The sequence below is a fragment of the Helicoverpa zea genome, chromosome 7, assembly GCF_022581195.2.
Source record: "Helicoverpa zea isolate HzStark_Cry1AcR chromosome 7, ilHelZeax1.1, whole genome shotgun sequence".
NCBI classification, from domain to species: Eukaryota; Metazoa; Arthropoda; class Insecta; order Lepidoptera; family Noctuidae; genus Helicoverpa; species Helicoverpa zea.
This window is the reverse complement of record NC_061458.1, coordinates 13,447,684-13,472,771: the sequence shown is the minus strand read 5'-3', so window position 1 is coordinate 13,472,771 and position 25,088 is coordinate 13,447,684. Positions and strand designations below refer to the sequence as shown.

The 25,088-nt window shown below is 37.5% G+C and overlaps 1 protein-coding gene and 1 long non-coding RNA gene across 3 annotated transcripts; both read right to left on the bottom strand.

Annotated features, from left to right (window-relative positions):
• Positions 1–345: 345 nt before the first annotated feature.
• Positions 346–11,149, bottom strand: LOC124631862 (zinc finger protein 1). 2 transcript variants are annotated; one of them, XM_047166489.1, is made up of 4 exons: positions 10,677–11,149; positions 5,814–6,004; positions 3,562–5,602; positions 346–3,475 (listed from the first exon to the last, which is right to left on the bottom strand). In XM_047166489.1, the coding sequence occupies exons 1-4, from the start codon at positions 10,804–10,806 to the stop codon at positions 3,282–3,284; spliced, it is 2,556 nt and encodes an 851-aa protein (XP_047022445.1). In that variant the 5' UTR covers positions 10,807–11,149; the 3' UTR covers positions 346–3,281. The 2 variants fall into 2 exon arrangements, with proteins under 2 accessions (XP_047022445.1, XP_047022446.1); XM_047166490.1 differs by having other exon boundaries at positions 5,832–6,004.
• Positions 11,150–14,351: 3,202 nt separating this feature from the next.
• On the bottom strand, positions 14,352–14,866 carry LOC124631954. The gene is made up of 3 exons (XR_006984563.1): positions 14,751–14,866; positions 14,481–14,543; positions 14,352–14,394 (listed from the first exon to the last, which is right to left on the bottom strand). It is a non-coding gene; the product is annotated as an uncharacterized LOC124631954 (long non-coding RNA).
• Between the last annotated feature and the right edge of the window lie 10,222 nt (positions 14,867–25,088).

Genomic DNA, 25,088 nt, shown 5'->3' with positions numbered 1-25,088 from the left:
TTACATCTATACTAATATTATAAAGAGGAAAACTTTGTTTGTAATGAATAGGCTCAAAAACTACTGGACCGTTTTTAAAAATTCTTTCACCATTCGAAAGCTTTATTATCCACGAGTAACATAGGCTATATTTTATCCCGGTACGGGCAGTAGTTACCAGGGGACGTGGGTGAAACCGCGGGAAAACGGCTAGTATATTGTTGCATAGAGTCTGTTTGTATTCAAGTGTCTAGGTACCAGTGGTAACCCATTATGTCAACCACGCTGTCTCATGTATCTCAAAGTCTTTGTTTTCAGAGTCACAAGTTCTTGTTAGTTGCACATTGGGGAATAAAACAGATTGCATTTGCATTGAATTGTCAATATATATATTTTTAATATTAATATTCATAAATTCAATATACATTATAATATCAAGTAAAATGAATTACTATAATTTATATAGGCAATATTTTAACACATGTTAATCTATATTTAAGTTTAACAATCTAGAGTTTACTTAATTTAACAATAATTCTGCAACGTTCGGCTGACACAAGGTCCGCATCACACTATCTTACCAAGTACAAACAGAGACAAATAGTATGGCAATAGGAATTCACATCGGCTAACTCTTACACCTAGAACTATTATTATATACTCATAAAAGGAGGAAAATACTTTTCAGCAATATTTATTGCACTAGTAACCAAATATATAGTACATCATGCCATTCCATGTAAAAAATTAAATTCTCATATAAAAATTTTAGTTTCAAGCCTTAAAATTATTATTTGGCACAACTAAAACTAATCTAAAGCTAAATGATGGGATATTTATATTGTACAGTTTTCCACATCAGGTCATTATCAACATAAGTAATCTTTGGTTTATCTAGCCCACCGGTCACAATTTGGAAATAGCTTACAATAAAAATACATTAAAATATGAAATAGTTCAAACAGGATCGCTTAATCCAATTATTATCATTATTGTAATAGGTACATACTTTGATAAGTATTTATATATATTTTACAAGTAAGTACCAATAGTTTTACCTGAAACTGTGAAGGTACCGAATGTAATTCATGAAATACTGTCAGATTGAACACGGCACAGATACTAATGCTAGTGTATGACAGTGTCTGGATTCTTATGATGCACACTACTTGAATAAAGTACATAAATATACTGCTTGTAATAATTTATGTTATTCGTTGCTTAGAAACCTTTAAATTAATTTTAACTATGTTCTTACATTTATAAAATATAGAAATAATCATTAGGTAGGTATCTCTTATAACGTATTTTTGTGCTTAGGAACTTTTTTCTAATATACTGCTGTTATATGCAAGATTGATTTGTTAGTGATATTTAGTTATCCAGTGAAGTGTTGCAATATGGAACGAGGAAATAATGCTCGCAACTATTTACCGTGTCAACTCATGAAGGTAAGTACAACACCTATAAACTTGATGGGGATGGCGCTGACGCTAAAATGTACAACTATAAGACTTAGTAAATTACTAAGCAATATATGCCACTGGAATTTAATTGTTTATTACTTAATAGGTAGGTTTCCATACAAATATCATTAATCCGTTTGCGATTAATAAACAGATGTTTATTATTGTCATCATATTCATTGTTATATTGCAGCAAAAAATATTTAAAATCTATGTACCGTTACTGCATAGGTAATAAAGCGATCATATTTACATATAAATCCTTACTATATACATTGAATTATTTACAACTTAACAGACGATAATCTTTCGACTAATTTAAAGAGTTTTTTAAACACAGCAGAGATCCCATAGGAGTATTATGGAATGCTTAAAACTTAATTAAGATTCAATCTATCTAAACACTTAATACATATTACAATACGAGAAGCTTAATGTTACTAAATTTTTAAAATGTTCCGATAACAGAGAATTAAACTTTTGATTGGTTGTTATTGGCAAAGGTAGCCTATGTTCCTTCTTATGTTATGAAAATATTTAGTATTGTCCGCCGGTGTGACAACAATTTACCTAACATTCGATGATATTGTCACTAAAAAAATACAGACAGTTATCATATTAAACTTTACAGCCGACTCGTACTTCCGAAGATCTTATCAAAATTAGATGATACTAATATGTTGAAGAGGAAGTATTTTTTTTTCGTACCCACAAAGCTCTGAAACTACTGAACCAATTTGAAATATTCTTTCACTGTTAAGAAGCTAGGCTTTCTCCAAGTAACACATTCTATATTTTGTCGCGGTAGGGATGTATGCGGGTGAAACCGCGAGGAAACAGCTAGAAATGAATAAATAACAAGACGAACTACTATTACTATTGAAGAATATTGTGCTCACAATAGGATCATTAACGCTCGCTGCAGCAAATGGCTTTATTTACGTAAACATTATTTTGGTTCAATAGCTATACTTCGCAGGCATTACAAACGGAAAAATATTGACATGATAGTTTGCTTAGTTTTTAGCTAGCAAAAGTACCTAATAGTCTGAATTCACTGAATAAAAAGTTGTACAATTGTGATTTTAAAGTAAATAAAAAAGTTAAATTTTACCTATAATTATGTACCTTGTGGTGTTATTACAAACGAGGCGAAAGAATAAAAAATATTTTGTAATAACATCATAGTGGTTTTGACCATAATAATGAAATCACATTTTTTACAATGGAGTATTATATTACAGGTACTGACCTTTGGTATTTAAATTATAAAAACTACAATCAAAATTATTTAATATACCTACATGTACAGTAATATTTTTGGCATGTTGTATGGCACTTTAGATTAGGTATTTATTTGGCATTATTTTACAAATAGGGAATCCAAATAATTTTCTACATTATAAAAATATCATGATGTTCAGCAATGAACTTAATTAAGTTTGAAAACGAAAATACCGGGCAATGAATACTTTATTACTGAGTATTATTATGCGGCTTGGAACGTGGCGTGTACAACACTCGATGAGGTAACATTTCACCTTTTACTTTTGCAAAAATTGGACAAAGCATATTGGTTGTTCAAAATTGATCTAAATAAGGCTTTGAGATTATTAGGGATGTAAAGAGTAAAAAAAATATTGTAAATATAATCCTAGCGGTCTTAGCCCTAGTGGAAAATACTTATCATTTGCATATTAATAAAATTCAAAGCATTTAACACGAAATCGTTCAGATTTTTGGTGTTTTTTGACAATTAACAAGTGCACTAGAATTTTTTAAATGATTTAACGAAATGAATACGAATGTTGTTCAACAACCGCTGCAATATCCAGGCTAGTCCCTGTAGGGCTTGCATATCGCGAACCTGTGGTTCATGTGCTGGCTGTACGAGCCCGAGTGAGAGAACTTCTTGAAGCACTTGCAGCACTGGAAGGGCTTCTCACCGGTGTGCAGGCGCTTGTGCTCCGTCAGGTGGTGTTTGTGTTTGAAAGCTTTCGGGCATTCTACACATTTGTACGGGCGCTGGCCTGTAAAATAAATTAACATGAATAAGTAGCTGTCCTTATTTTTTTTTGGAGGAATTAATTATGAAAAATGTTTTCTTTGTACTAACCTGAATGTTCGTACTTATGTCTCGCGAGAGAGCTTTGTTTGACGAAGGTCTTATCACATTGATCACAAACGAATTGGCCTTCGCCTTCCTTAATATCAGCCCCCTGTTTGAGTTTGCTCTTTTTAAGTACAGTCGCTTCGTCTTCGGTCTCGTTCGGTGCTTGCATTTCATCCCAAGGCGCACGGTCGTATGCTGGACTGGAACCTTGTCGGTTGATGTCCGAAGTCAGGTGCATGTTCAGAATTGGAGATCGAGCGTTAGCCATGTCATTGTACTGAAGCAGTTTATCCATGGGTACCAAAGGATTAACATGTATTTTTTGTGGTAATAACCGTTTATGCCCATTAATAGGTTCTCCAGGGGATGGAGACAACCGAAAATCGGTGAAAGAAGATGATGAGCAATTGGAATGTGGATAAGTATTTAGATAGTTGGTACGATGAGGAGTCGTACTTCGTGATGATTTCTGGCTTAAATTGACCGCTTCTTCTGAATCAGAATGTGTTACAGAGATGCTACATGGTGGTGATGGCGATGGACTTGACGTAACAGATGGATTAGTTTTTTTTGTAGATAGATCTAGTGGTTGATCGGATGTGGTCATGGTTTGCGTCATTCGTCGTTCTCTTGCTCTGTTGTTTTGAAACCACACTTGAACGACTCTGTTGTCTAGACCGATCTGTTGAGCTATCCTTTTAAACTCTTCTCGGTTTGGTCTAGGGTTCAGTGCGTAGTGTTCTTTTAACACTATCTGTTGCTCCTCACTTAATGCTGTACGAACCCTAATTTTTCTGTCATTGTCATGAATTGATATTTTATCGTCTCGGTCATCTCTATTAAAGTCTTCGTCTTCACTTGCGCTTATTCCATGTTGTATGGAGGCATGTATTTCGGCTTCTAACCTATTGAGAGCTACCGTTTCAGCTACTTGAGCTGCCAATCCTTCATGTTTCCTAAACATATTTCCACAAAGCACTTTCTCGTGATCTAATAAGTCACTCTTACTAGTGAAAGTTAAGTTACATTTAGAACATCTGTGTGTGTCTTCTGGTTCCTCTTTCACTGTGACGTGTGGAGCGGACGGTGATTCTATGCTGGGGCATACATTGCCTGAGACAGGCGAGAGCTTTTCCAAATTTGCTTGAAAGAAATGTTTCGTTACGGATGCACTAACAGATTGTAATATTGAATTAAAACCTGGATTTTCAGTATTATGCTCGTTTTTATTTAAAGGGACGGACTCGAAATCGCTAGATGCAGGCCTCGCTTCGGTATCTCGTTCTTCCTGCTCTTTTTTTATCAATACAGACTCTTCATCCTCAATGTCCATCACGAGTTCAGCGCTTCCTTCTGATCTTTTATCATCGTCTTCCGTAACTTCCTCGATCAGATCTTCAGGATCTGCTGGTTGAGGGGTAATAGGCCTCGGACTGTTAAGATTTTCTATTTTTCTTGTCTGATACTGAGATGAAGCTAGCTGCTCTAAAAATTGGCTGAGTGTGGCTGGTATACTGTATGGAGCTATCCCGCCAGCGGGACTCATTGGCATGCCAGGAGGCATATAGAAGGGAATTCCAGGTTGCCCTAGGGTCGGACGATGGAAATTCTCTTGTGATGACATCGATGCAAAGAAAGCAGCAGGCATGGGAAGGAAAGAATTTCCATTCGTTGATATATTATTATTTAATTGAGAGGCAACCATGGCATTAGTCCGCTTACGAGATGGACTTCTTTCAGGGTTGAGTGCAGGATTATTGGGTTTAATTCGTCCCATTTTAAGATTCATGACAAGACACTTTTTGGAAGTCATGTGACTAGAGTATGAGCCTGAATGAGAAAACTTTTTACCACAGTTGGCACATTCAAACGGTTTTTCTCCGCTGTGTATCCGCAAGTGTTCTTTCAAATGGTGTTTGAATTTGAAAGCCTTATCGCAATCATTGCATTTAAATTTGCGGAGTAACGCGCTTTCGTCATGGCTTATCATGTGCCGCTGCAATCGGTATACGTTTGCGAAGCTCTTGTGGCAGATCTTGCATGACTGTCAACAAAAACAAATCAAATCATTAGTTTTTTGTATAGTTTTTTCTTTTACCTAATCTTAGTGCCTTGTTTATTTTCTGATATAATTGAATCTGAACAAAATTCTTACATAAAATACATTATCAGAGTCTGGTATATTGTGTAAAAACTCTAGCTAAACAATATACAAGTAGAACGTTTCATTCTTATGTAATACAATGGGCACTGACATATTTGACTGTATCCACCTGTGTGTTGGGCGCGTGCAGCGTCTCGTGGCGCTCGAGCTGCTCGCGCGTAGGGTAGGCGCCGCGGCACTGGCTGCAGGAGAAGGGTCCGCCCGGACCCAGCGGGGACCCGCCTCGCTCCTCCTCTTCCTCAGATGGCTTGCCTTCCGACCCGCCACCGGCCAGGGGACGGACTATGGGTAAATTTTAATTTTATGATTAGTAAAGTTAAATATGTGTTTGATCTCGTACCAAATAAAAGAAAAGAATGCACGTTAAATATCATATTGTTAAACTTGCACAACACAAACATATCGCTCACCTAGCAGTATAATGGCACATTTACAAAAAAAGCGAAATTGGGTTTTTACGGCCTTAAGTGTTTAAAAGTGTATAATTTATAAAGTGGTAAAAAGGGCACGGCGTTATATAGTTGTTAAAACCATAAAATCAAGATAAATATAAAATGAAGTCATAACCTCGTTTCAAACGTTTGCAAAGTCTTTGACCCTCATTTCTGTAAAATAAGAAAAAAGTAGATGTGTCATTATACTGCTAGGTGAGCGATATGTGCACTCATAGGCAACAATATGTCTTATAAACTTCAAATATAAGTCTGAAGGAATAAAAGTGTATACTGAATTTGTTCAATAAACGAATCAGTATAAGTTTACAAGTTTAATTTGCATGAGGTAGGTACATAGGCACCTTAGCTCATAACATTGTGTGATCGTAACATTCGTAACTGGAAAAATACTTTCATAACGTCGTCAATTATTGTCCCCAATTACGAATGTAATACTTATGTTTATCATAAATCAGTTGAAAATAAAACAATCATTCGTGATATTGGCGATTAAAATTATCGCTTGCACCTTTACAGCCGATGTTCGCTTTATAAAAACAAATATGGCAACAACAATTCAATTTGAAGGCGGTTATTTCAGTAATACGGCCGGTATTCCCGCGTAATATCGTTTTTAAAAGCTACGCCGGCGAGTGCGTCGTAAATCAAATATAATAAAGAGCAAAACAACGGGTGGACGTATTAATTAGTACGGCGCGCGTTGGCCGCGTGTCCTTTACATACGCTGTAGTCCGCTATTGGAACACCGGTATTGAATTTTAGAAAATATGGCCATTGAACACCTAGCTGGGTAAGTACCTGTTTACACTTTATTTTCTCATAAATTGGTTAGAATCGTTGGTACGTAGTCGATGACAATTATAGGAAAGAATAGGACAACGACAATAAAACGAGTCTTACCAATATGTAGGTAATCTTTGTAGTTATCAATTGGAACATTTTTATAAGTACTACTATCGCATGAAAGATGGCGCTAATAGGTACCTGGTCTAACCTGGTTCGGAGATGATTGATGAGGTAGGTACCTATGAATTTGGTACGGCCGTTTAAATTAAAACATGGAGTACTTATAACTGAATTGCGTTTTTATTATGCTATATATGTAATATTACATAGGTAAGTAGAGGTAACTCTGAATCTGGGTAACTGCAATTTAATTACACAAGCCCGCTGACTGTCTACCACCTTTTCAAATTTTTCACATTATTTTTTTTTTTCAAAGAAATCATAGTAATTTTATATATCAAAAACAACGTTAAAAATAAATAAATAATCAAACCATCAATCAATTAAAACCTTATTATCGCTACTATTAAAAAATATTGAAAGTATGTATGTTAGGAATTCTCAGTTTCGCTATTCGCCACTAGATGGCGTTAAGCGGCGAGATCATACGTGGCCACGAAGCTTTTCCTATGTAGAGTTATTAAAAATATGTACAAAGAATCGAGTAACTTACTGAAATAGCCTTTTTAACTACATATATGTTTTGTACAGCCAAAACTACTACTTCCCAAAGGTATGAGACGAATTTTTCTTTAATTTTTCAATGAAAGGTTTCTAATGGCTACTTTATACCAGAAAGTATTTAATTATCTATTTTCAGCAAGTAAGGGTTGTCTTCAACTTCAAACTCCTACGTAAGCTAGTAATATTAATGAGTTTCGTATACATTTGATGCCTATCGCAGACTAGGTGGAACGGACGTACACCTACACAACGCGCGACATTATCGGCAGTACAGTAATCTGTGCGCACGGGCAGAGTGCGTCCGTTAACCGCTGATAAAAAACCTACATACATTCACACACACTGGCTCACTGCGCTTCCTATTGCTGCTATAACAAATAACAATTATCGCACACACGCACGCGCACGCCGTGTAGTCCAGAGATAAGAGTTTGATTGTTGATCGCACACAAACGCGCGACTGGTGATTGGTCGCACCTGTGCCGGCGGGTGGCGGGGCGCGGCGGGGAGCGCCAAGTGTTTGCTTTACTCGAAGAAAAAACTCCGCCTGTCCGACTGCAGACACCATGTTGTAACCTCTCGCTCGGAATTGTAATTGCGCGCTGAGAGAATTATTATTGAACTGTTTAGACGCGAGCTATTTGTTCAGCTATTATATCGCATTGTAGTTGCGCCGTCTACAATACATCTTATTGGCACAGATATACATATATTAACTAACGTCGTCAAAATATTTTCTGATTGCTACAATAATTGGTCTGGTGTCAGGTACGTACCTAGTGACTAAAGTAGTATGTAGATTTTCCCCGAATTTTCACCCTAAATTAACTTCTTGCGCTCTCGTGTAAAAATTACTCATCCTATGATTAATACTACTATATATGCTTCTCAAATTCAAACGATTTCTTTAGCATACCTATGTGTAGTTCAACCTTTGCTCAGTAGTAGTTCAGCCGTCTTATCGTAAAAAAAGAAGAATAATAGGTATATAATAATTTCCCAGGCTAGGTATATTACATAAGTTAACTTTCACACGATGCTAGGTGCAACTCATCGGATCGTATGTATATAATGTATAATTCAGTAGTATCTAAATTAAATTATAACTAGCCACTTCACCAGCGGCCCTTGGAAACTTATTTCCGTACTCAGGAATAGTGTAGCATTCCGACAGTGAAAGAATTTTTCTAATCAGTCCAGTTATAGTTTCGGAGCCTTTAAGGTTCAAACAAACAAAACCTCTTTATTATATTAGTATAGATAAATATGATAGCCGGTGGCTCAAGAATATTTACGAATCACAATAGTTAGCCAAGTGGAGTGGACATACCTATAATAATCAGTTGTTTCGGTCCGACACAAACGTAGCAGTGTAACTATTTAGTAATCTGTGAAGTCCAATAATAATTACGCGCAATTATTGAAATCCAATAGTTTCTTAGGTAAATTGTTTTTCGTGTAGTAATTGTATTTTAAGTTTCTAAAAATCATCTGCAGACTATTAATCTATCGATATGAGAATGGATTTGTTTTTAACACGCTTACCTATAATATGAAATAAAAGAATAGGTTATCTATTACGTTTGAGACGATAATTCATAACTTTAAGGATGTTCAAATGAGAGTTTATCGTATTTTCCGAAAACTGAAGAACTCGTTATGACAAGATGGTCACACATCCATGAACTTACCACGCTAGGCCGCGCGGCTGTGACTTAACCAAACAGGCATACTATCGCGCATTATTCTAACTTTTTAGAAAACGAACACTTGGCAGAAAGTATAAGTATGTACGAAAACTCTGCAACGACACGTCGATTTCATAACTAGGAGTAGCGACGATTCAGAATGGAGAAACGAAATGCCGAAACTTCAAAAATTACAGCAGGCTGAATCACAACCATGAGTCATACAGTCCCAGGTGCTACCACGGTCTCAAGTGTTTGACAACTGATTAAGAAATCGACAGGAGATTTATTATCTAAAATGTTAATTTAGTCTCCGACAAAAATGTAATTAGTGGTACACGACAAGGCAGAGCTACTGATGTATAACTTCTTAGTTTGCATAGGCCAACGCACTTCGTAATTATCTATGTCATATGAATAGGTAGGTACATCAGGTATTAGATGTCCAAAGCTTTAAACCTGGTTGTGTTTACTACGAAGTTACCTACCCACCCATTCTTTAGTTATTACATTTTTACGTATAAATTACATTTTTTGTTGTTTACCGATCATTAGGTGCATATTTTGAATATTAACATTTCAGTTTTCTGGTCATGATTTCTACTTTGCAGCGTTGTATTAACCGCAGGTATCTACAATACAAATGTTGTTCAGAGCAAGTCCTTTCTGAGTTTGATAGAGTTCGATTTGATTACTACGTACGTACGCAAAAACTTCAATATGAACTTATATATTCACGCGCATTCCAAGAAGTCGCTTCTATTAAATATATATCTTTATAGGTAGTATGTCGTCCGAATGCATCAAACGGCCGTATTATCCACTGCAGACAGGCGGCACTCAAAGAGAAAGAATAAAATAAAAAGAAAGACAGAAAAAGCAAATGAATTAAAACAACATAATCATTTACGATTTAAGACGGTGAAAGAGAGCGGGGTTCCCCTCGACAAACGAAACTTTCTTTCAAGTCTGTGTGTACCTGTTCCCGATTTTCAAGTGGATGAATTATATCCCGAGGGAGAGAAGGGGAGATTACCAAACACGAAGGTTATTTCTAATGAAGACGTGCTCGAGGTTTATTTTGAATGTTTTATAGGTGATACAAATTCACCTGCATTCCGATCAGAAATATGGGTTGCTTTGAGAGTTTCCACGGAACTTGTTAATTAATGAATTTAAGGGACCTGTTAACTGGCTATAAAGTCAATTTTCGGGTCACACGGGGACTTAATTTAAAATAATATTTTCTGAGATCAAAGTGATAAAGAAAATGAAAAAATACATAATAAAGGCGAAAATATATAAAAAATGCAAATAAAAACAAAAAGAAAGGAAGCTTACTTAAGGCCGCTAGCCGCCTGGCCGAGGTGGTAGACGTTGGGACTTGCTTACTCCTCATGTCTGCAAGCCAACCGGCCGCCAAGCATTCGTACCAACCGCCAACTCCCATTAACGAGCTCTGCACTTTCATCGAGCAACACCTCTGTTCTCACACACTGACCGCGATCACGGCTATCTAATATCGCGGTAAGCACTTCGCGGCGGAGTCGAAATCGCATCTATATCGTACTACACCGAGATCACAGCCTCCGCTGACGTCAGCGGTAAAAGTCCTAGTTCTGATATCGAAAGGGCACGTGTACTGCGGGCCGTCGGCGGCGCGCTACTCACATCGGCAGGCGCCCCACACGTTGGCCAGGCTCCACAGGCGGTACGAGTAGCTGTCACCATAGCACCCGAACATGCTCTCATCGGTTCTCGCGACCATGGCCCGCGCGCGCGGACTGACGTGCTCGTGGCGGCGCGGCGCGCGGCGGAATGAAGCCGGCCCGCCTCTCGCCCCGCCCTGCGCGCCCGCGCCCTCCGCACCTCGCGCCGCGCGTCCCGCTCACCTCCCGCGACCTCCCCCCACCTATACTTAATTAGTAGAGCCGACTGCCGACTGCGACTGCTGGCTGAGCCGTGTCTCACCACGACTATAATAACGATACACCGTCGATAATATAACACCTTCGTATTATAATGACCCTTGTCGATTTCAAGCGGCTTGGGACTGCGACTCTACCTTTGCGTTGTTTATTTACAAGTTGTACGCTCCACCTTCTCGCCGGCGATCTACCTGTCTCTATCTAACGGCGACCTTACTTTGCATTTGTTTCTCTGGCAGTAAAAAGTTGTTTGTTATGTAGGTACTTGAAGTACTTTATTTTAATACATGATGTAAGTACTATGTCATAAAAATTTTGTTTTCTTAGTACATGATATACCTATTTGTAAACCACCTATTTAAATATTTTTGAAACAGGTGAAAAAGATAGTCATATATAGAAAAGTCTTTCGTTTGTTATTTTACGGAGGAAACTTCAGCAGACCAGGCAGATTACTTAAAAAATGCATCAGGTGTTACATTTTTAGTTCCGCTTTTTACCACTAGATGGCGTTAGCAGTTTCACTACATTCACGTAGCTTTCCACAGGATATTGCTACTGCTCGCAGTTCTGTGGTTTAGCTTTGTATTACTGTACCTAAGTCATTATCTTATCTGTACTTGAATCTGAGTGACGGTGATTTATACAATACTTCCCCCACAAAAAGTAATATACTCTAGTAAGTAGGTATTAGTTGAAAGGTAATTGACTAATGACTTTGTTATTGTTACTAATAGCCCAACTCTAAATGATTTGTTTTTAGTAACAACATTCAGTGCTCAAGTTCAACTGTCACGATACTCAATAATGTTTACAATACCTATCTAATTGACGTAATTACTGGCTTTTAGGACTTTGATTTTATCTTATATTATAGGTAAGAATAAAGTAGGTACATAATATTTGTATTAATTACGACTTAGTTAACTTTTACTAGATAATAGAAACTGAAGAAGAAGATAATTTTTTTTCGCAAATTACATTTATATCATCTTCGTGAAGTGTCTACTATATACTAGCGACCTGCTCCGGCTTCGCACGGGATAATAGTATTTCCCCACTGTTTAGTGTATGTAATTATACATATAAAAGGTTTATATTGTTTACCTCTTTAATCACTCTATCTATTAAAAAAAGCCGCATGAAAATCGGTTGCGTAGTTTCGAAGATTTAAGCGTACAAAGGGACAGAAAAAGTGACTTAGTTTTATACTATGTAGTGATTACATAAAGGATCGTTTTGAATGTACATAAGCTGGGACCCGATTCTCCTAAGTTATTAATGTCAAAATTGAATAGAAATCGAATTGCAATATGATCGTAATAGCAGTTTTAACCATATCGGGCATTCTGCTACTAGTATAAGACCAATCGTATTCCAACAACATTCGATTGGTTTGCGATTGGTCTGCTATTTTGGTGATTTTGGTCTATAAGGTACCTAGTTTGCTCTACAATCATATTGCAATTGTAAATCATTTGCAGACAAAATGATTCATTACACTAGTTTACAAAATCAAACTTTTTGCCTGTTGCCGTGGATTTAATAGCTGGTAACACTTATGTTTAGTTTTTATTAATTCTACCCGAAACATTTTTTTTGTAGCTCGACTTTACTTGTTATTGACTTTCTAATTTCTGAAAATTTTTTAGTCGCTTAATTACGTATTTTATTGTGTTTATACAAATATGTGAAGTTTTTACAACATGAGTAGTTCAAGGAGACGTTGTTTAAATAACCCAAACCATGTTTGTTACTTATGTGGAGAATATGTGTTTGAGATGTGTAGAAATGTCATATCAGAGATGCTTAAAAATACTTATTTTTATATTTTGGAATGTTGTTGGATAAAAATGATAAATCTTGGACTCCTGATTGTGTTTGTAAATCGTGCGTTGAATACATAAGATTATGGACAAGTGGTAAAAGAAGTTCTTTTAAACTTAAAACACCAACTATTTGGAAAGGATCGAAAAATCATCTCGACGACTGTTACTTTTGTAGCGTGAACATAAACAGCTTAAACAAAAAAAATCGAGCTAAAGGGCAAAACCGAAGTAGTACATGTGTTCAGCGTCCAGTGCAGCATTTACCTGAACTTTCAGAGAATAAAAATAATATTGAATTTTGAAAAATTATAATGAAAATTATGTTGAACTTGTCAAAGACCTACTTTTACAATTAAGAAATATGGGATGCAATATGAGCATAAAACTTCACTTCCTCTTCAGTCATCTGGACAGATTCCCGGAAAATTTAAGAGATATGAGCGAAGAGCAGGGGGAGCGTATGCATCAAGATTTACGTGTCGTGGAAGAACGTTATCAGGGTTTCTGGGATGCAAATATGATGTCTGACTATTGCTGGTCTCTGATACGCCATTTCCCAAAGTCTACACATAAGAGAAGAGCTTTAAAGCGAAGTTTTTTGGGACTTAACAATTAATATAATTTTTAAACAAATATTCTTTAAGGTAAATACATGTTTTTTCTCTTTAAACCGCACTTGGCTGAAACTCAAAAACTAGAGCTGATAAAAAAAAAACTACTAATAGTTTTAAATATGGTTAAATATGAGTAGTCAACAACAGCTTAAAAAATCCTGGCAACAAATGTACTGTAAACTAGTGTTATTGAATGACAGAAAAGGATTAAAACGTTTATTTCAAAGAAAAAATAGCGGAATGCCATACACGCTTCAATCGAAATCGAGTCGTGATTGGATCGCAGTCGAATGTGAATCGTATGTCGCTTAAGAGCGCTATTACAAAATCGAATTGCTCAGTTGTAGGTAAATTAGACGATTGCCGGCAGCACTTGCGCATGTGTGCGTCTAGTGAAATACGCAACGCACACCTGCGGACCGCCACGCGGCACAAACAAACTTGAGACTTTGCCACTTTTTTCCGAAATAATTTATTGTTTTTATAGTTTATGAAATATTATTTGTACCGATGAATTTTATAACCTAGAAAAGCTCGATTGAGTTACAATAAACAAGTAATCGTTTACAATTTTTAAATTATTTAATCGACAACCAAACTTTTCACCATGTTTATCAATTATAAGTAATTGATTTATAAAAAAATTAAAATCTATAATTCGTCTTCCATGTATTGTATCTTCATTTTCCTGCAACAATGAAAACTAGGAATGTAGATAGTTTATTAAAACAAATATGTCACGTATACCTTTTGCGGGTGACAAAAAATACTTACCATATTATTTGTACTGGTATTCAATTGAGTCTGATAGTCTGAATTAAATATGCTTTCATTATCCTGCAAGAATCAAAGAAGTCCAATTACATTATTATGCAACAGCGAAACTAACGACGATGACATTTACGTACATATTTCTTTATAACCAACATCAAAAAAAGAGAAGCCTATCTATAACATTTTCGCATTAGAATATCATGGGCTAATACTTATGTATATTACATTTCAATCAGATCATTATAACTATTAAATAAAATAAAAACTCACTAGTATCAAAACGTGTTAGTTGCGCAGGTTGCGCTATATTTTTCGACCTCCGGCGAGTTTACGCGGCGCAACAGCGAGCGATACGTCCTTCCTCGGTAAGCGCTTGGCGCTGACTAAAGTTGAACATTTTTTTTTTTTTTTTTTTTTTTTTTTGTTATGGCATCTCGCAGTTCAGCCTAGGAGGCCGTGTACTGCTTAACCGGACTTTTTAAAGTTGAACACCGCGCGTCACAAGATTTATATTGATTTTTGCATTGCAAACAAAAATTATTTTAAAATATTGTTTTACTTTTAAATAGACCATTTTTTTTTTCAAGCTTTATAACAATACCACCTTAATTATTAAATGTTTTTTATTTGAATTTGGATTATACTTTCATAGATAAAAAATATAGTTTCGTACGGAAAATTGTCAGTAACTCTCAGTTTTATAGAATTATTTTTGGTGTAATACTGTATGAATTGTAATAAACTGATTTAAGCACTTTAAAGTACAAGATATAGTTGTATCTTGAACATTTTTATAAATGGTTAAATTGCTATATCCTCGGAGTACCAAAGCATCAAAAGATACCCAAAAGTAACATTTTATGAAACATCCTTTGCAGAGACAAAGATTTTACTGATGTACGTGGACAAATTAAAATATTTATTTAAAACACCTTCAAGATAAATGATCAAACTTTCTTAATCTTATTTTTGTTTTTTTATTGTGACTATATCCAAAGCATCAAAACTCGTATAAAACGTTTAAATTCGCAAAAAATTGTGATAGCCCTCTTAAGTAAAATTAGGAGAATCGGGCCCCTGATCGATCGATCTGCGCGGCTTAGTCTTAGCCACGGGCTCTTATATACTCTTATTGCTCTCCTCAGGTACGTTTTAAATGCCGAGTGCAACTGCTGACCGCTCATGCCGCGACTGCATGGCGCAGTGGGTCCATGGATGGGTGACCACTGACCATCTTGTCATAACGAGTTCTTCTGTGTTTCGGAAAACACGATAATCAGTGTCCCGGCTGCCATTTGAAGATCTTTGGCAGTCGTTGCAGGTAGTCAGAAGCCAGAAATTTTGACAACCAGTCTTGCAAAGTATGGTATTGGGGTATTGGGTTGCCGGAGTAACAAGGTTGACGAGGGCAGATAGGCAGCCGCTCCTTGTAAAACGCAACAGAGTTGGAAAAATGGTAAGCAGATGTATTGTGAAGTAGGTTCCTCTCCATGGTCCATAAAAGATAATATACAGGAATGACTTAATCAATAACAAAACATATCTGCATTGTCAATAAACATTCCTTTATGTATTGAATATTTAGCTGGCACAAATTATAAAATTCATTGCAGAGCCCCGTCACACTTAGAGGTAGAAACAAAGACCATTGAGTGGCGGTAAATTAACACTACCATCATAAGGGCACCTCTGCCTGGCAAGACTTTTGGCTCAAATGTGAGTTTTACATCGAGGTTGTAGAAGCTGATATGCTGTTGCTGGTTTGAAACAATTAAATATTTCCCCCATTATTTACCTCCGCATAATACTACTATACACGTTTGTTGAAAACACAAACTTAAAGTTGAGATAATAAGGTTTAACTTATGTTATTAATACGATTGTATAATTCAAACAATAGCACCTTGTTCTGGACGTGTGCACCACGTGCGCGCGCGCTGCACAATGGCACACCTCGCGCTTTGTGCGCCGGTTTGTTTTATAGCAGCAGTAAACTCGCTTTACACTGCAGTCAAATGGACTTGTTTGTCTGCAGTCACCGTAGAACATATGTTAACACCGGGTTGTCTAGTAATGGCCTATATCTACGCAACTACCTAACTGTTACGAGATACTTAGTTTTCTACTTGATTTGATACACTTTATTTAATCATTTATTTGCTAAACGAAGGATTTTCGTCCTGATAATATAATTGAACTGAATCTCGAAGTTATCATCATTTGACCCAACAGATTCCTTTGCCTAAGCTAAACCTAGTGTGCACCGATGGAACACAAAACAGTACCTGCTAAATCTCGGCATAATCAATATTTTCGGTTCAAGAAGGTACCGGATGTTATCAAGACCTAAAAAGTAAGCTTGTAAAAGAGCTTATTGAAACAATCATACCGCTTATTTCTTGAAATCATTCGCGTGGAGGCAGTAACCTGTGTGAGGCTAAAACAGCTTACAAAAGGTGAACAGATCTCACAATGTCGCTGCTCGACGCACGTGTGCCGAGTCCTAGACGCGCGATGGCGGGAACGTGTGGGGCCGCTCCGTGTGGTCGTATCTCTCCTGCAGCAGAGCCACGTGCAGAAGGCTTGGCCCAGACAATCATTACTTTTTGTCAATAGGTAACTTGTTTACATCGAATAATAATGACGCTTTACACAATGTCATAAACCAAAGCATTTGTGGCTAAAGAAGTGTTGATCAATTAATGTTCAGTTACTTGGGACAAATAATAATTGGTTAAGCTCTATGGGACTATTAAAAAATTAATTAAGTAAGCAAAACTAATCATTTCTTCTTTTGAGAATTGGGTGACTACAAATATTTGCCGGTCATTCGGTTGCAATCTTTTATGTGGACTTTCTGAAAGCACACCGTGTGAATATCGTACGTAGAACAACCTATGCGTATGCGCATTGATACTGTTGTGGTGCGCTAATGGAATGCTCAAGTGGATCGCTTTTATCAATTTGGTTCCTGAATAAACAAGTTAGTGTATCTACACATTTAAAGAGACATTAAGATCACCAATTACATTTGCGGCTAGTTAACCCAGTAGTAAAAGAGATTTGAATAATTACAATATTTTGATAGGCGTTTTAATTACCAAAGTATCTAATCCAGAAATATAGAAAAAACGGTCAAGTCTTAAACGAGTTCGCGCTGCCAAGGTTCCGTACATACAATGATGCATAGTAAAGTTGTCCCCGATGTACGTCGCGCACAGTTGTTTCTTTAAATGTGTTTTTTCAATATCTATATGTTACAGCCTAAGTAACAAGTCTGAATATTATCTAGCTATTATTTGTAATATCTACTCAATTTGGATAAACTGATAATTGACACAGAATTAGTCACATTAACTAGCAATTTTATATAATATCTCCATAGACTTGGATAATGTAATAAAATAAGTGTGTCTGGTAGCTGACCTTAATATAATTCGAAAAAGGCCAGTTAGCCTAGTGCAGGGCACGTCCCCTTTTCGCTACTATTATGGCATACTACGGCGCTACTATATCTTTGATTTGTGGCTCGGGCCACCTATACGGACGGCCCGGAGGACACGGTGAACCACAGAGTCCAGGTGTGACCTGCCTGAGAAGGGCACCGCCCGCGCCGAGTCCTCGTCGAGTCAATAGGTAGCGGCGACCTCTCGTGCTCTGCCCTGGTTCAACCCATGGTCCGGGGTGAGAGGTAATGGGATGCCTTCGTCTCATGCAGACGCTAGAAAAGTTAACAACACCTCTCATCCCAGCTGCTGCCATAGACGTGGAAGGCACCAGGGCGCCCCGGGTGTTGAGTGACGTCTCCCGGCCATCGTAGGCGTGGGTCTGTGGGCGGTGAGTTTCGGGTGGCTCATTGTCCTTCCGTCTCTTAGAAGACACGGGCCCGTCTCGGCAGCGCGCGTTGTTCCACGCGCTCCACTAAGAGATTCAGCAAACCCCATTGGGTTTAAGTCACTAACAGTCTGACACTCCATCACGCTGCTAACCCACAGCGGGAGGAATCATTTGATGATTTATCATAAAAAGTCGACAATAACTTATACCGTTTTTAAGAATTAGTAGTAAGTTGGTTATACCATATTTATTACTTTAGCTAACTTTGATCAGCTATTATGAATAATATCCAGATAAAGTGATTAATTTATCACATTGTCAGGTCAATTTGGGTATTGTACATAATGACCAGTGATTATGAGTAATATCTATTTAATCACTATGGCTGTCACATATATACTAGTTAGTGATGGAATTGACGTATTACGTCGTATACGGCAATAAATGAACATATGTACATGTACCTACATTTAAATTGAAGTTGTCATTGTTTGAAATGTACATCAAAGCTTTAGTAGTTATAAAGCGTTTTCTCACGGCAATAGGTGCGTTGTGGGAGAGTGCGCACATCTGGCCGCCAGCGGTGACGGTCGCCACAGGTAACTTTATCGTTTTACAGCTACAGCGCACATCGTGACACATTTGTATCTCAGACAAATATCAGTTGTTTCACGCCCATTCTATTCCTTGTCACAGATGGCTTTATAAACGTTTGTTTGACGAGATATTGTAATTTGTTCATTCGTTTGTTTGCAACGTTAGATTTGATGCTATAATTTATAATGCATGTGTAAATACAGACAACAGTTATTTATCTGTTTACCAAAGGTACTTTTGAAAATTTAAATGTTCTAAAAGACATCAAATTACAATTTCTCGGTCTCACTAAGCTGTTGCATTATTGTTTTTGATTGGGTCAAGAGAAAAGTGTGCTTTTGTACCGTCTTATGTTGCAACGATGGACATGGAATCTTCAAAGACATAACACCAGTTCATACCAGATTGAGAGTGGGAAAAGCTTGTGGTACTCGTATGAATTAGGTTTGTAAATGGTGCGTTGTAATATTTGTGTGTCACAAACGCATTGATCGATGACAATAATTTTGAAATTGATTCGAGCTATTTGGCTCCAGTCGGCGCCGTGGGCGGCGCGATCACACATTTCACATAAAATATAAATATCAGTCAGTAGCTTAGGTAATCAGAAGATCGATTTTTTTTTATTATGTAGCTGAAACTTGAAACCCACTTTTGAACACGCTGGCTTTGTGGATCGCTTAAAGAACAAAAAAAATTACTAGGTACCTTCGACTGTTATGTTTAAGTTTTAGGTTTACTCCCAAGGTCACACAAAATAAACGGCAGTTTTCTTGAAAAAGTTAAGTAACAGTTCTTTAAAGAAAAAAAAAAATGTTTATTTATATACTTAGTCGAAAGGGGCGCGTTTATCTTGTTAGTGAAACTAGGCTTAAGTATTTAATTGATATTTTAATAATAACCGCAATTCGGACAACAATGATGGCAAATATAGTTTTATTTCTTTGTATAACATTGGAAAGTATTGAAGTAATAGAACGGTAACGACACTGGATATTGTTGCGTGCGGCGGCAGCTGCGGGCCTACAGTGCTGCGCTAAATTGCCAGTTTGGCGAGCGTATCGCGATCTGTGTCGATAATGAGCCGATAGCGCGATATGTTCCCGATGCCCGCATACGTGCTCACCTATTATTAGTTCCGCCATTGTCCAACTTTTAACGGATTTTTAGATGCTGTAGGAGTCCTTTTTGTAATGTGGGAAATGGCCTGTGGTGTTTCATTGATTGGTATAGGTTGCATTGAATTGAACACTGATCTTAGAAAACAAAATAAAGTGTTGGGCGGAAACTTTTCAAAACAAGAGGTCTCAACACGTCAATCAAAGCTTATCTCTAATAGCTTTATATCCCTTTAAAACTATCAGCGAACAGTTTTGAGTGGTGATAAACAAACCGGTACGGAATAAAAACACTGTAATCAGCTTACCGAGCGTCCCGAGGTTATCGCTAGCACCGCTCTAATCTCCGGCGCAGTTTCACACAAAAACGCTCACATGTGGAAAGGATAACAAACGGTACTGATTATTTGATTTTGTATTCAAAACACTAAAATATTGTTATCTGGCAATTGATGTGCTATGAGATTTCACTAAACATAAATGATTCGTATGAGATGAACTTACTGGTGTTTAAGGAGTTATTGGCTTTGTTTGAAAGTGATTTTGGAATACTTACCTAATCAGAACATAGATTGTAAGTTTCTTTATGAGTCCCATAATACCTAATGATTGTAACTTACAATTTGTAAGTGAACTCAAACTTGACTTGAGACATGCGACAATTAATAGTAGGTACTTAGATTCATTATAGGTAGGCAGGTGCATTTATTGATGTTTTAGAAGCATGATGGTGATTTGGTGTGCCTTTACGTTGTTTGTGCGATGTGGTGTGGGCAACACGTGTGCGGCTACGTGTCCATTGTGGGCGCCGTGTCGCGGGACATATGGCGGCCAGCCGACCTCGCCGGGCACGTCTTGGCCCTACCAACAAACGCTAATTGTTCTAACTATTGCCTGTTTTGTCCTAAACAATTTACTGGTGCAAGCTGAAGCACCCTTATGTCATCGTAATAAGGTTTACAATGCCTCCGGCGGCCAGCTCAAAAGTTATCGCAAAAGATGTCGCCAGATGGTCTGACAGGATGCGTTGTGTTTTGTTAGAAGTGTCAAAGTAATAGCCTTTGTACTTGGGTTGATAATGAGAGGATGCGAAGGCTGTAAATCTGTTGTTTGTAAAAATATATTTTTAACGAGATAGGAAAGCATTTAAAGAGACCTGCAATAAGCTTATTAAAAGAACAGTCCATAACAATAGGTACCATTTTGTTATTTGTGCATGTTTGTCATATAGGATAAATTTTCTTATATCTATGCTAATCGCAGTAATTTGTGACTTTTAATTGCCCTATTCATTGAGCATTCAGGCAAATTGTAAAAGGGGAAACGATCGGATGTGGTTTATACTTAGATGAAGTATTTTCACATTAACACCGTGTCTCGGAGACGTGTGAGTGGTCGCGAGAGGCGCGCGCTTGGCAACGGTTCAAACAGTCATTTGCACCTCTTCACCTTTCTTCTTCCCTTCCAATCTTAACTGATGCTCAACGTTTTTAATTTATTAATCCTGATGTTATTTTGATAGCGATTACTGCGAATGCAGCAAGAGTATGGAAAGGTTTCGTGAAACTTTATAAAGTCATGGTCTTAAGCACAAAAATTGTCTCGGCGAAAGCGTATAAGTACAAGTACCTGATACAAAATGAAACTCTGATTATGTGTGAGTCTGTTAAAGGTGGTTTTCGAAATCTGGCATCTTTGATGAAGTTACCTAACCACCTTTAAACATGATGTACTTATTTGTGCATAGGTGGTACCTACCTACAGGTAGACCATTCAAAATAGTCACGAAAAAGACAATGCTGCGTGCGCGCAAGAATTTATGCAATTTGTTAGTGACTAACAGATTATGGTTTAATCCTCTATATTAAAAAAGCAATATTTTGCCGGCGCTAATTTAATATAACATTATTCTCACATCACAACGCACAATAGCTCGGAGAAAGTTTTATGCGTCTCCATTGTTTGGAGTGGTTCACAACTCGTAAAAACCGACGCCCCTCCATCTAACTATTGTTATTATTTGTTAATTAATTATAAAGTGCGGCTCCGCAGGCGCCCTCGCTGTGACGCGGCTGAAACACTCACGCTACACCTAGGTATACCTACCGCTGATAGTTATAATGTTACATAGGTATAGTTATACTAGTAGTAGTAGTAGGTATAGGTAACCAGATACCTTGGCATTTAACTAGGTACCTCCAACGTCCAGCAATATCTAGCTGCAAGCTTGGATTTTAATACTACGCATTACTTACTAAGTTGAAGTTGTGTTGCGTAATAAGGTAGCACTGGTAGCACACGAGGTGTGGCTGGAGCAAGTAGCTTGGGGCATTCGGTCTAAAACACAAGCAGCCAGCATGTTATTTCCTGCAGGTGGGTGTTGCACTTGCCGAGTAGTACAAGTGATGGCAGGATACACGATACTTAGCGCAAACCGAAGACTAAACAGTCGGCCGAATGTTGGCCCAGTGGCTGGAAAAAATACTTTAATATTTCGAACATCTTCTAATCAGATATCGAGAGCGTTGTTACGTGTGCCAATATTCATACTGATTTATGAGCCAAAACCAACAACTATCGGCTGACTAAAAGTTGGTTACCTATGTGCTTTTAATTACGTTAAACCAAAACACCATAGAACTTCCAAATTCGGAGGTGATATTTTCCATCCCCTGACAGAAATAAGAGAAAGAACAATGTCAGGTTTCGGCCCACCCAATCAACTTTTAAAACTGAATTCTCACGGACACAAAGTTCTTTACTACAACAATTTACATATAAAATACTAACTTCTTATAAAATATTGAATTGTTATCTAGAACTTTTCCAAAAAAAAATATCATGTTAATAAGTAATTATTATGTTTATCGAGTTCAGGTTTTTCGTTTGAATAATTTGGTTTTGAGAAGTTCAATGCAAAAGTGGAAAACATAGAAAAGCTTCTGACATTAAACTACACAAAAAACTGTAAGAATTTTCACTGTACATGAAATATTTTTATTGAGCCTAAGTTACTATGGACGTCTGACATTGTTCTTTATATACTTAGGTAGATAGTATCTGATATTGTGTATGTACAATTTTTTATTTTGGATTCCATTTTGGTAGGTACTTAAACGGTGAGGTAGGTGCCTACCTACTATCGTCTGCTACTGTGTTTTTTTTTGTTTTATCTTGTGTACGTAGCTTAGCCTTTAGATTAGCCTGCTTAAATATTTTGTCATTAGATATGTCGCTATGAGTGGTGTATGCGCCAATAAAGCCGACGCGGCGGCGGGGCGTCGAGCGCGGGTCGCGCGCCGCTGAGCGCGGGCCCGCACAGACGCCTAACTGCCAGTTTTTCTCGAAAGCACCCATCGAGGTACGCAATTACAAGGAACGCGTTATATCTTTCGCCGCGCCTTATTGTGCAACTTGCGTAAGCGTTGTTTCTGCAACCGCCGCGCCGGTGATTTCTAATTCAACATTATGAAAGCATGGTGCACAGATCCAAGTGATGATCAAATAATAGCTAAGTACTTGTTTATAGTTTCTTAGCAGATTTACTTACCAATCCACGTGACATGCTGAAGCCTAATAAGCCTAACGTGCATAACTAGGTAAATGAAATAAATTACCTACTACTTGCATAACAGTAACTTCTTATCTCGGATTAGGCAACGAAAATAATTCTGATGCATGCTATCTTAATTTTGTATAAGTAATGATTTAAGATGTGCACTCACGAATAGTGAACGTTTTTACGAAGGGTACGGTGTTAGCACACAATAGGTGTTGTATGACAACCGGTCGCGGGTTGCGGCGTGTAGCGTCGCGGTGTCGCGCTGCGGCGCGTTGGCGCGACTCGCTTCCGGCGCAATAAAAACAATGCGCCGATGCGAACCTTTATTGCGGCAGGTTTCCGCCGGCCGCGCTGCTTGTCGCCCCACTGTAATTACGATCGTACTTGCCAATTGCAAATACGACCTTTTACATGACATCTCTGCGATAAGGAACTAACGGCACACTATAGGTACTATATTATGTCCTGCTAGATTGGACAAATAATTAATTAATTACGATTGCGGTGATGTTAAAACAAAGGTAATGATAATACCGTTCAATTCGTGTCACAAATGTTCTCATATTGTGACTTATTCAGTTTAGTGCAGTACCTACCTAAATAGGGATGTTTAAAATGTTCATGTAATAGGTAGGTAGGTATCTAGGCAGAACATATAATATAATAGAACATAGGTATAAAAGGTAGGTTAGGTTAGGTTAATGTGAGCAGATATTAAACAAATGCATGATGGTTTAGCGGCAGTGACCAGGCGCGACGTGGCAGCGCGCTGGAGCGCGCCTCGCCAACTATACCGGAGGTGGAAACCGAACGTGTTGCCATTCAAAACAATATTAACTTGATCAGTCCCATTATGTTTTTCGGTTAGATTTACCTAGTGGATATGTATCAAGTGTTAGGTTACCTTCCTATACATAAGTAAAGAAGGACCCCGCCATTTGCTTTCTAATATCTCAATTGTCAGCACGTTATTGGTATAACTTGCAATGTGTTATTTTAAAGTTAATGTAGGTAATAAATAGTTGTGGTTCACAATAAAATAGAGAGAGCTCTGAGTGACCTCCCACTCTATCAATATACCTAACCTGTAAGGAAGCTTCTCCCTCGCTGTGATGATGTCTCTTCTGATTTTTTTAAAGTAAATAGGTACGTTGTTATCGAATAAGTAATAGGTAGGTAGGTACCTATTGGCAAAATCAAACCTATTTGATAAAAAAGAACCTTGCTTTAACCTTGAAGTCAGTATGGATTAATAGAGAAAGAATAATCCTTGTGCATACCTTACTCCCCATTATTCTCCTGTCTAATTAAGAACCTTTGCATAATCCTTTGAATAATTGCTGTTGTGGAGGTCGTCACGTTTATACTGCAGATCAAAGAGTACGCATTACCGGTGTCGGCCCACTTTTGTCCATCACAATGATGTGAACAAAGAGCAATCAATCAAATTATCTCATCTTCGTAGAATACGGCGATGTGATCGACAACACGTGA

Excerpts from the sequence above, each read along its gene's own strand:
- LOC124631862 (XM_047166489.1), bottom strand. The coding sequence starts at position 10,806 with ATGAAAGTGCAGAGCTCGTTAATGGGAGTTGGCGGTTGGTACGAATGC. Across the intron at positions 6,005-10,676 it reads CAGGCGGCTAGCGGCCTTAA|TCCGTCCCCTGGCCGGTGGC; the intron begins GTAAGCTTCCTT and ends ATTTACCCATAG. Across the intron at positions 5,603-5,813 it reads AGGTGGATACAGTCAAATAT|TCATGCAAGATCTGCCACAA; the intron begins GTCAGTGCCCAT and ends TTTTGTTGACAG.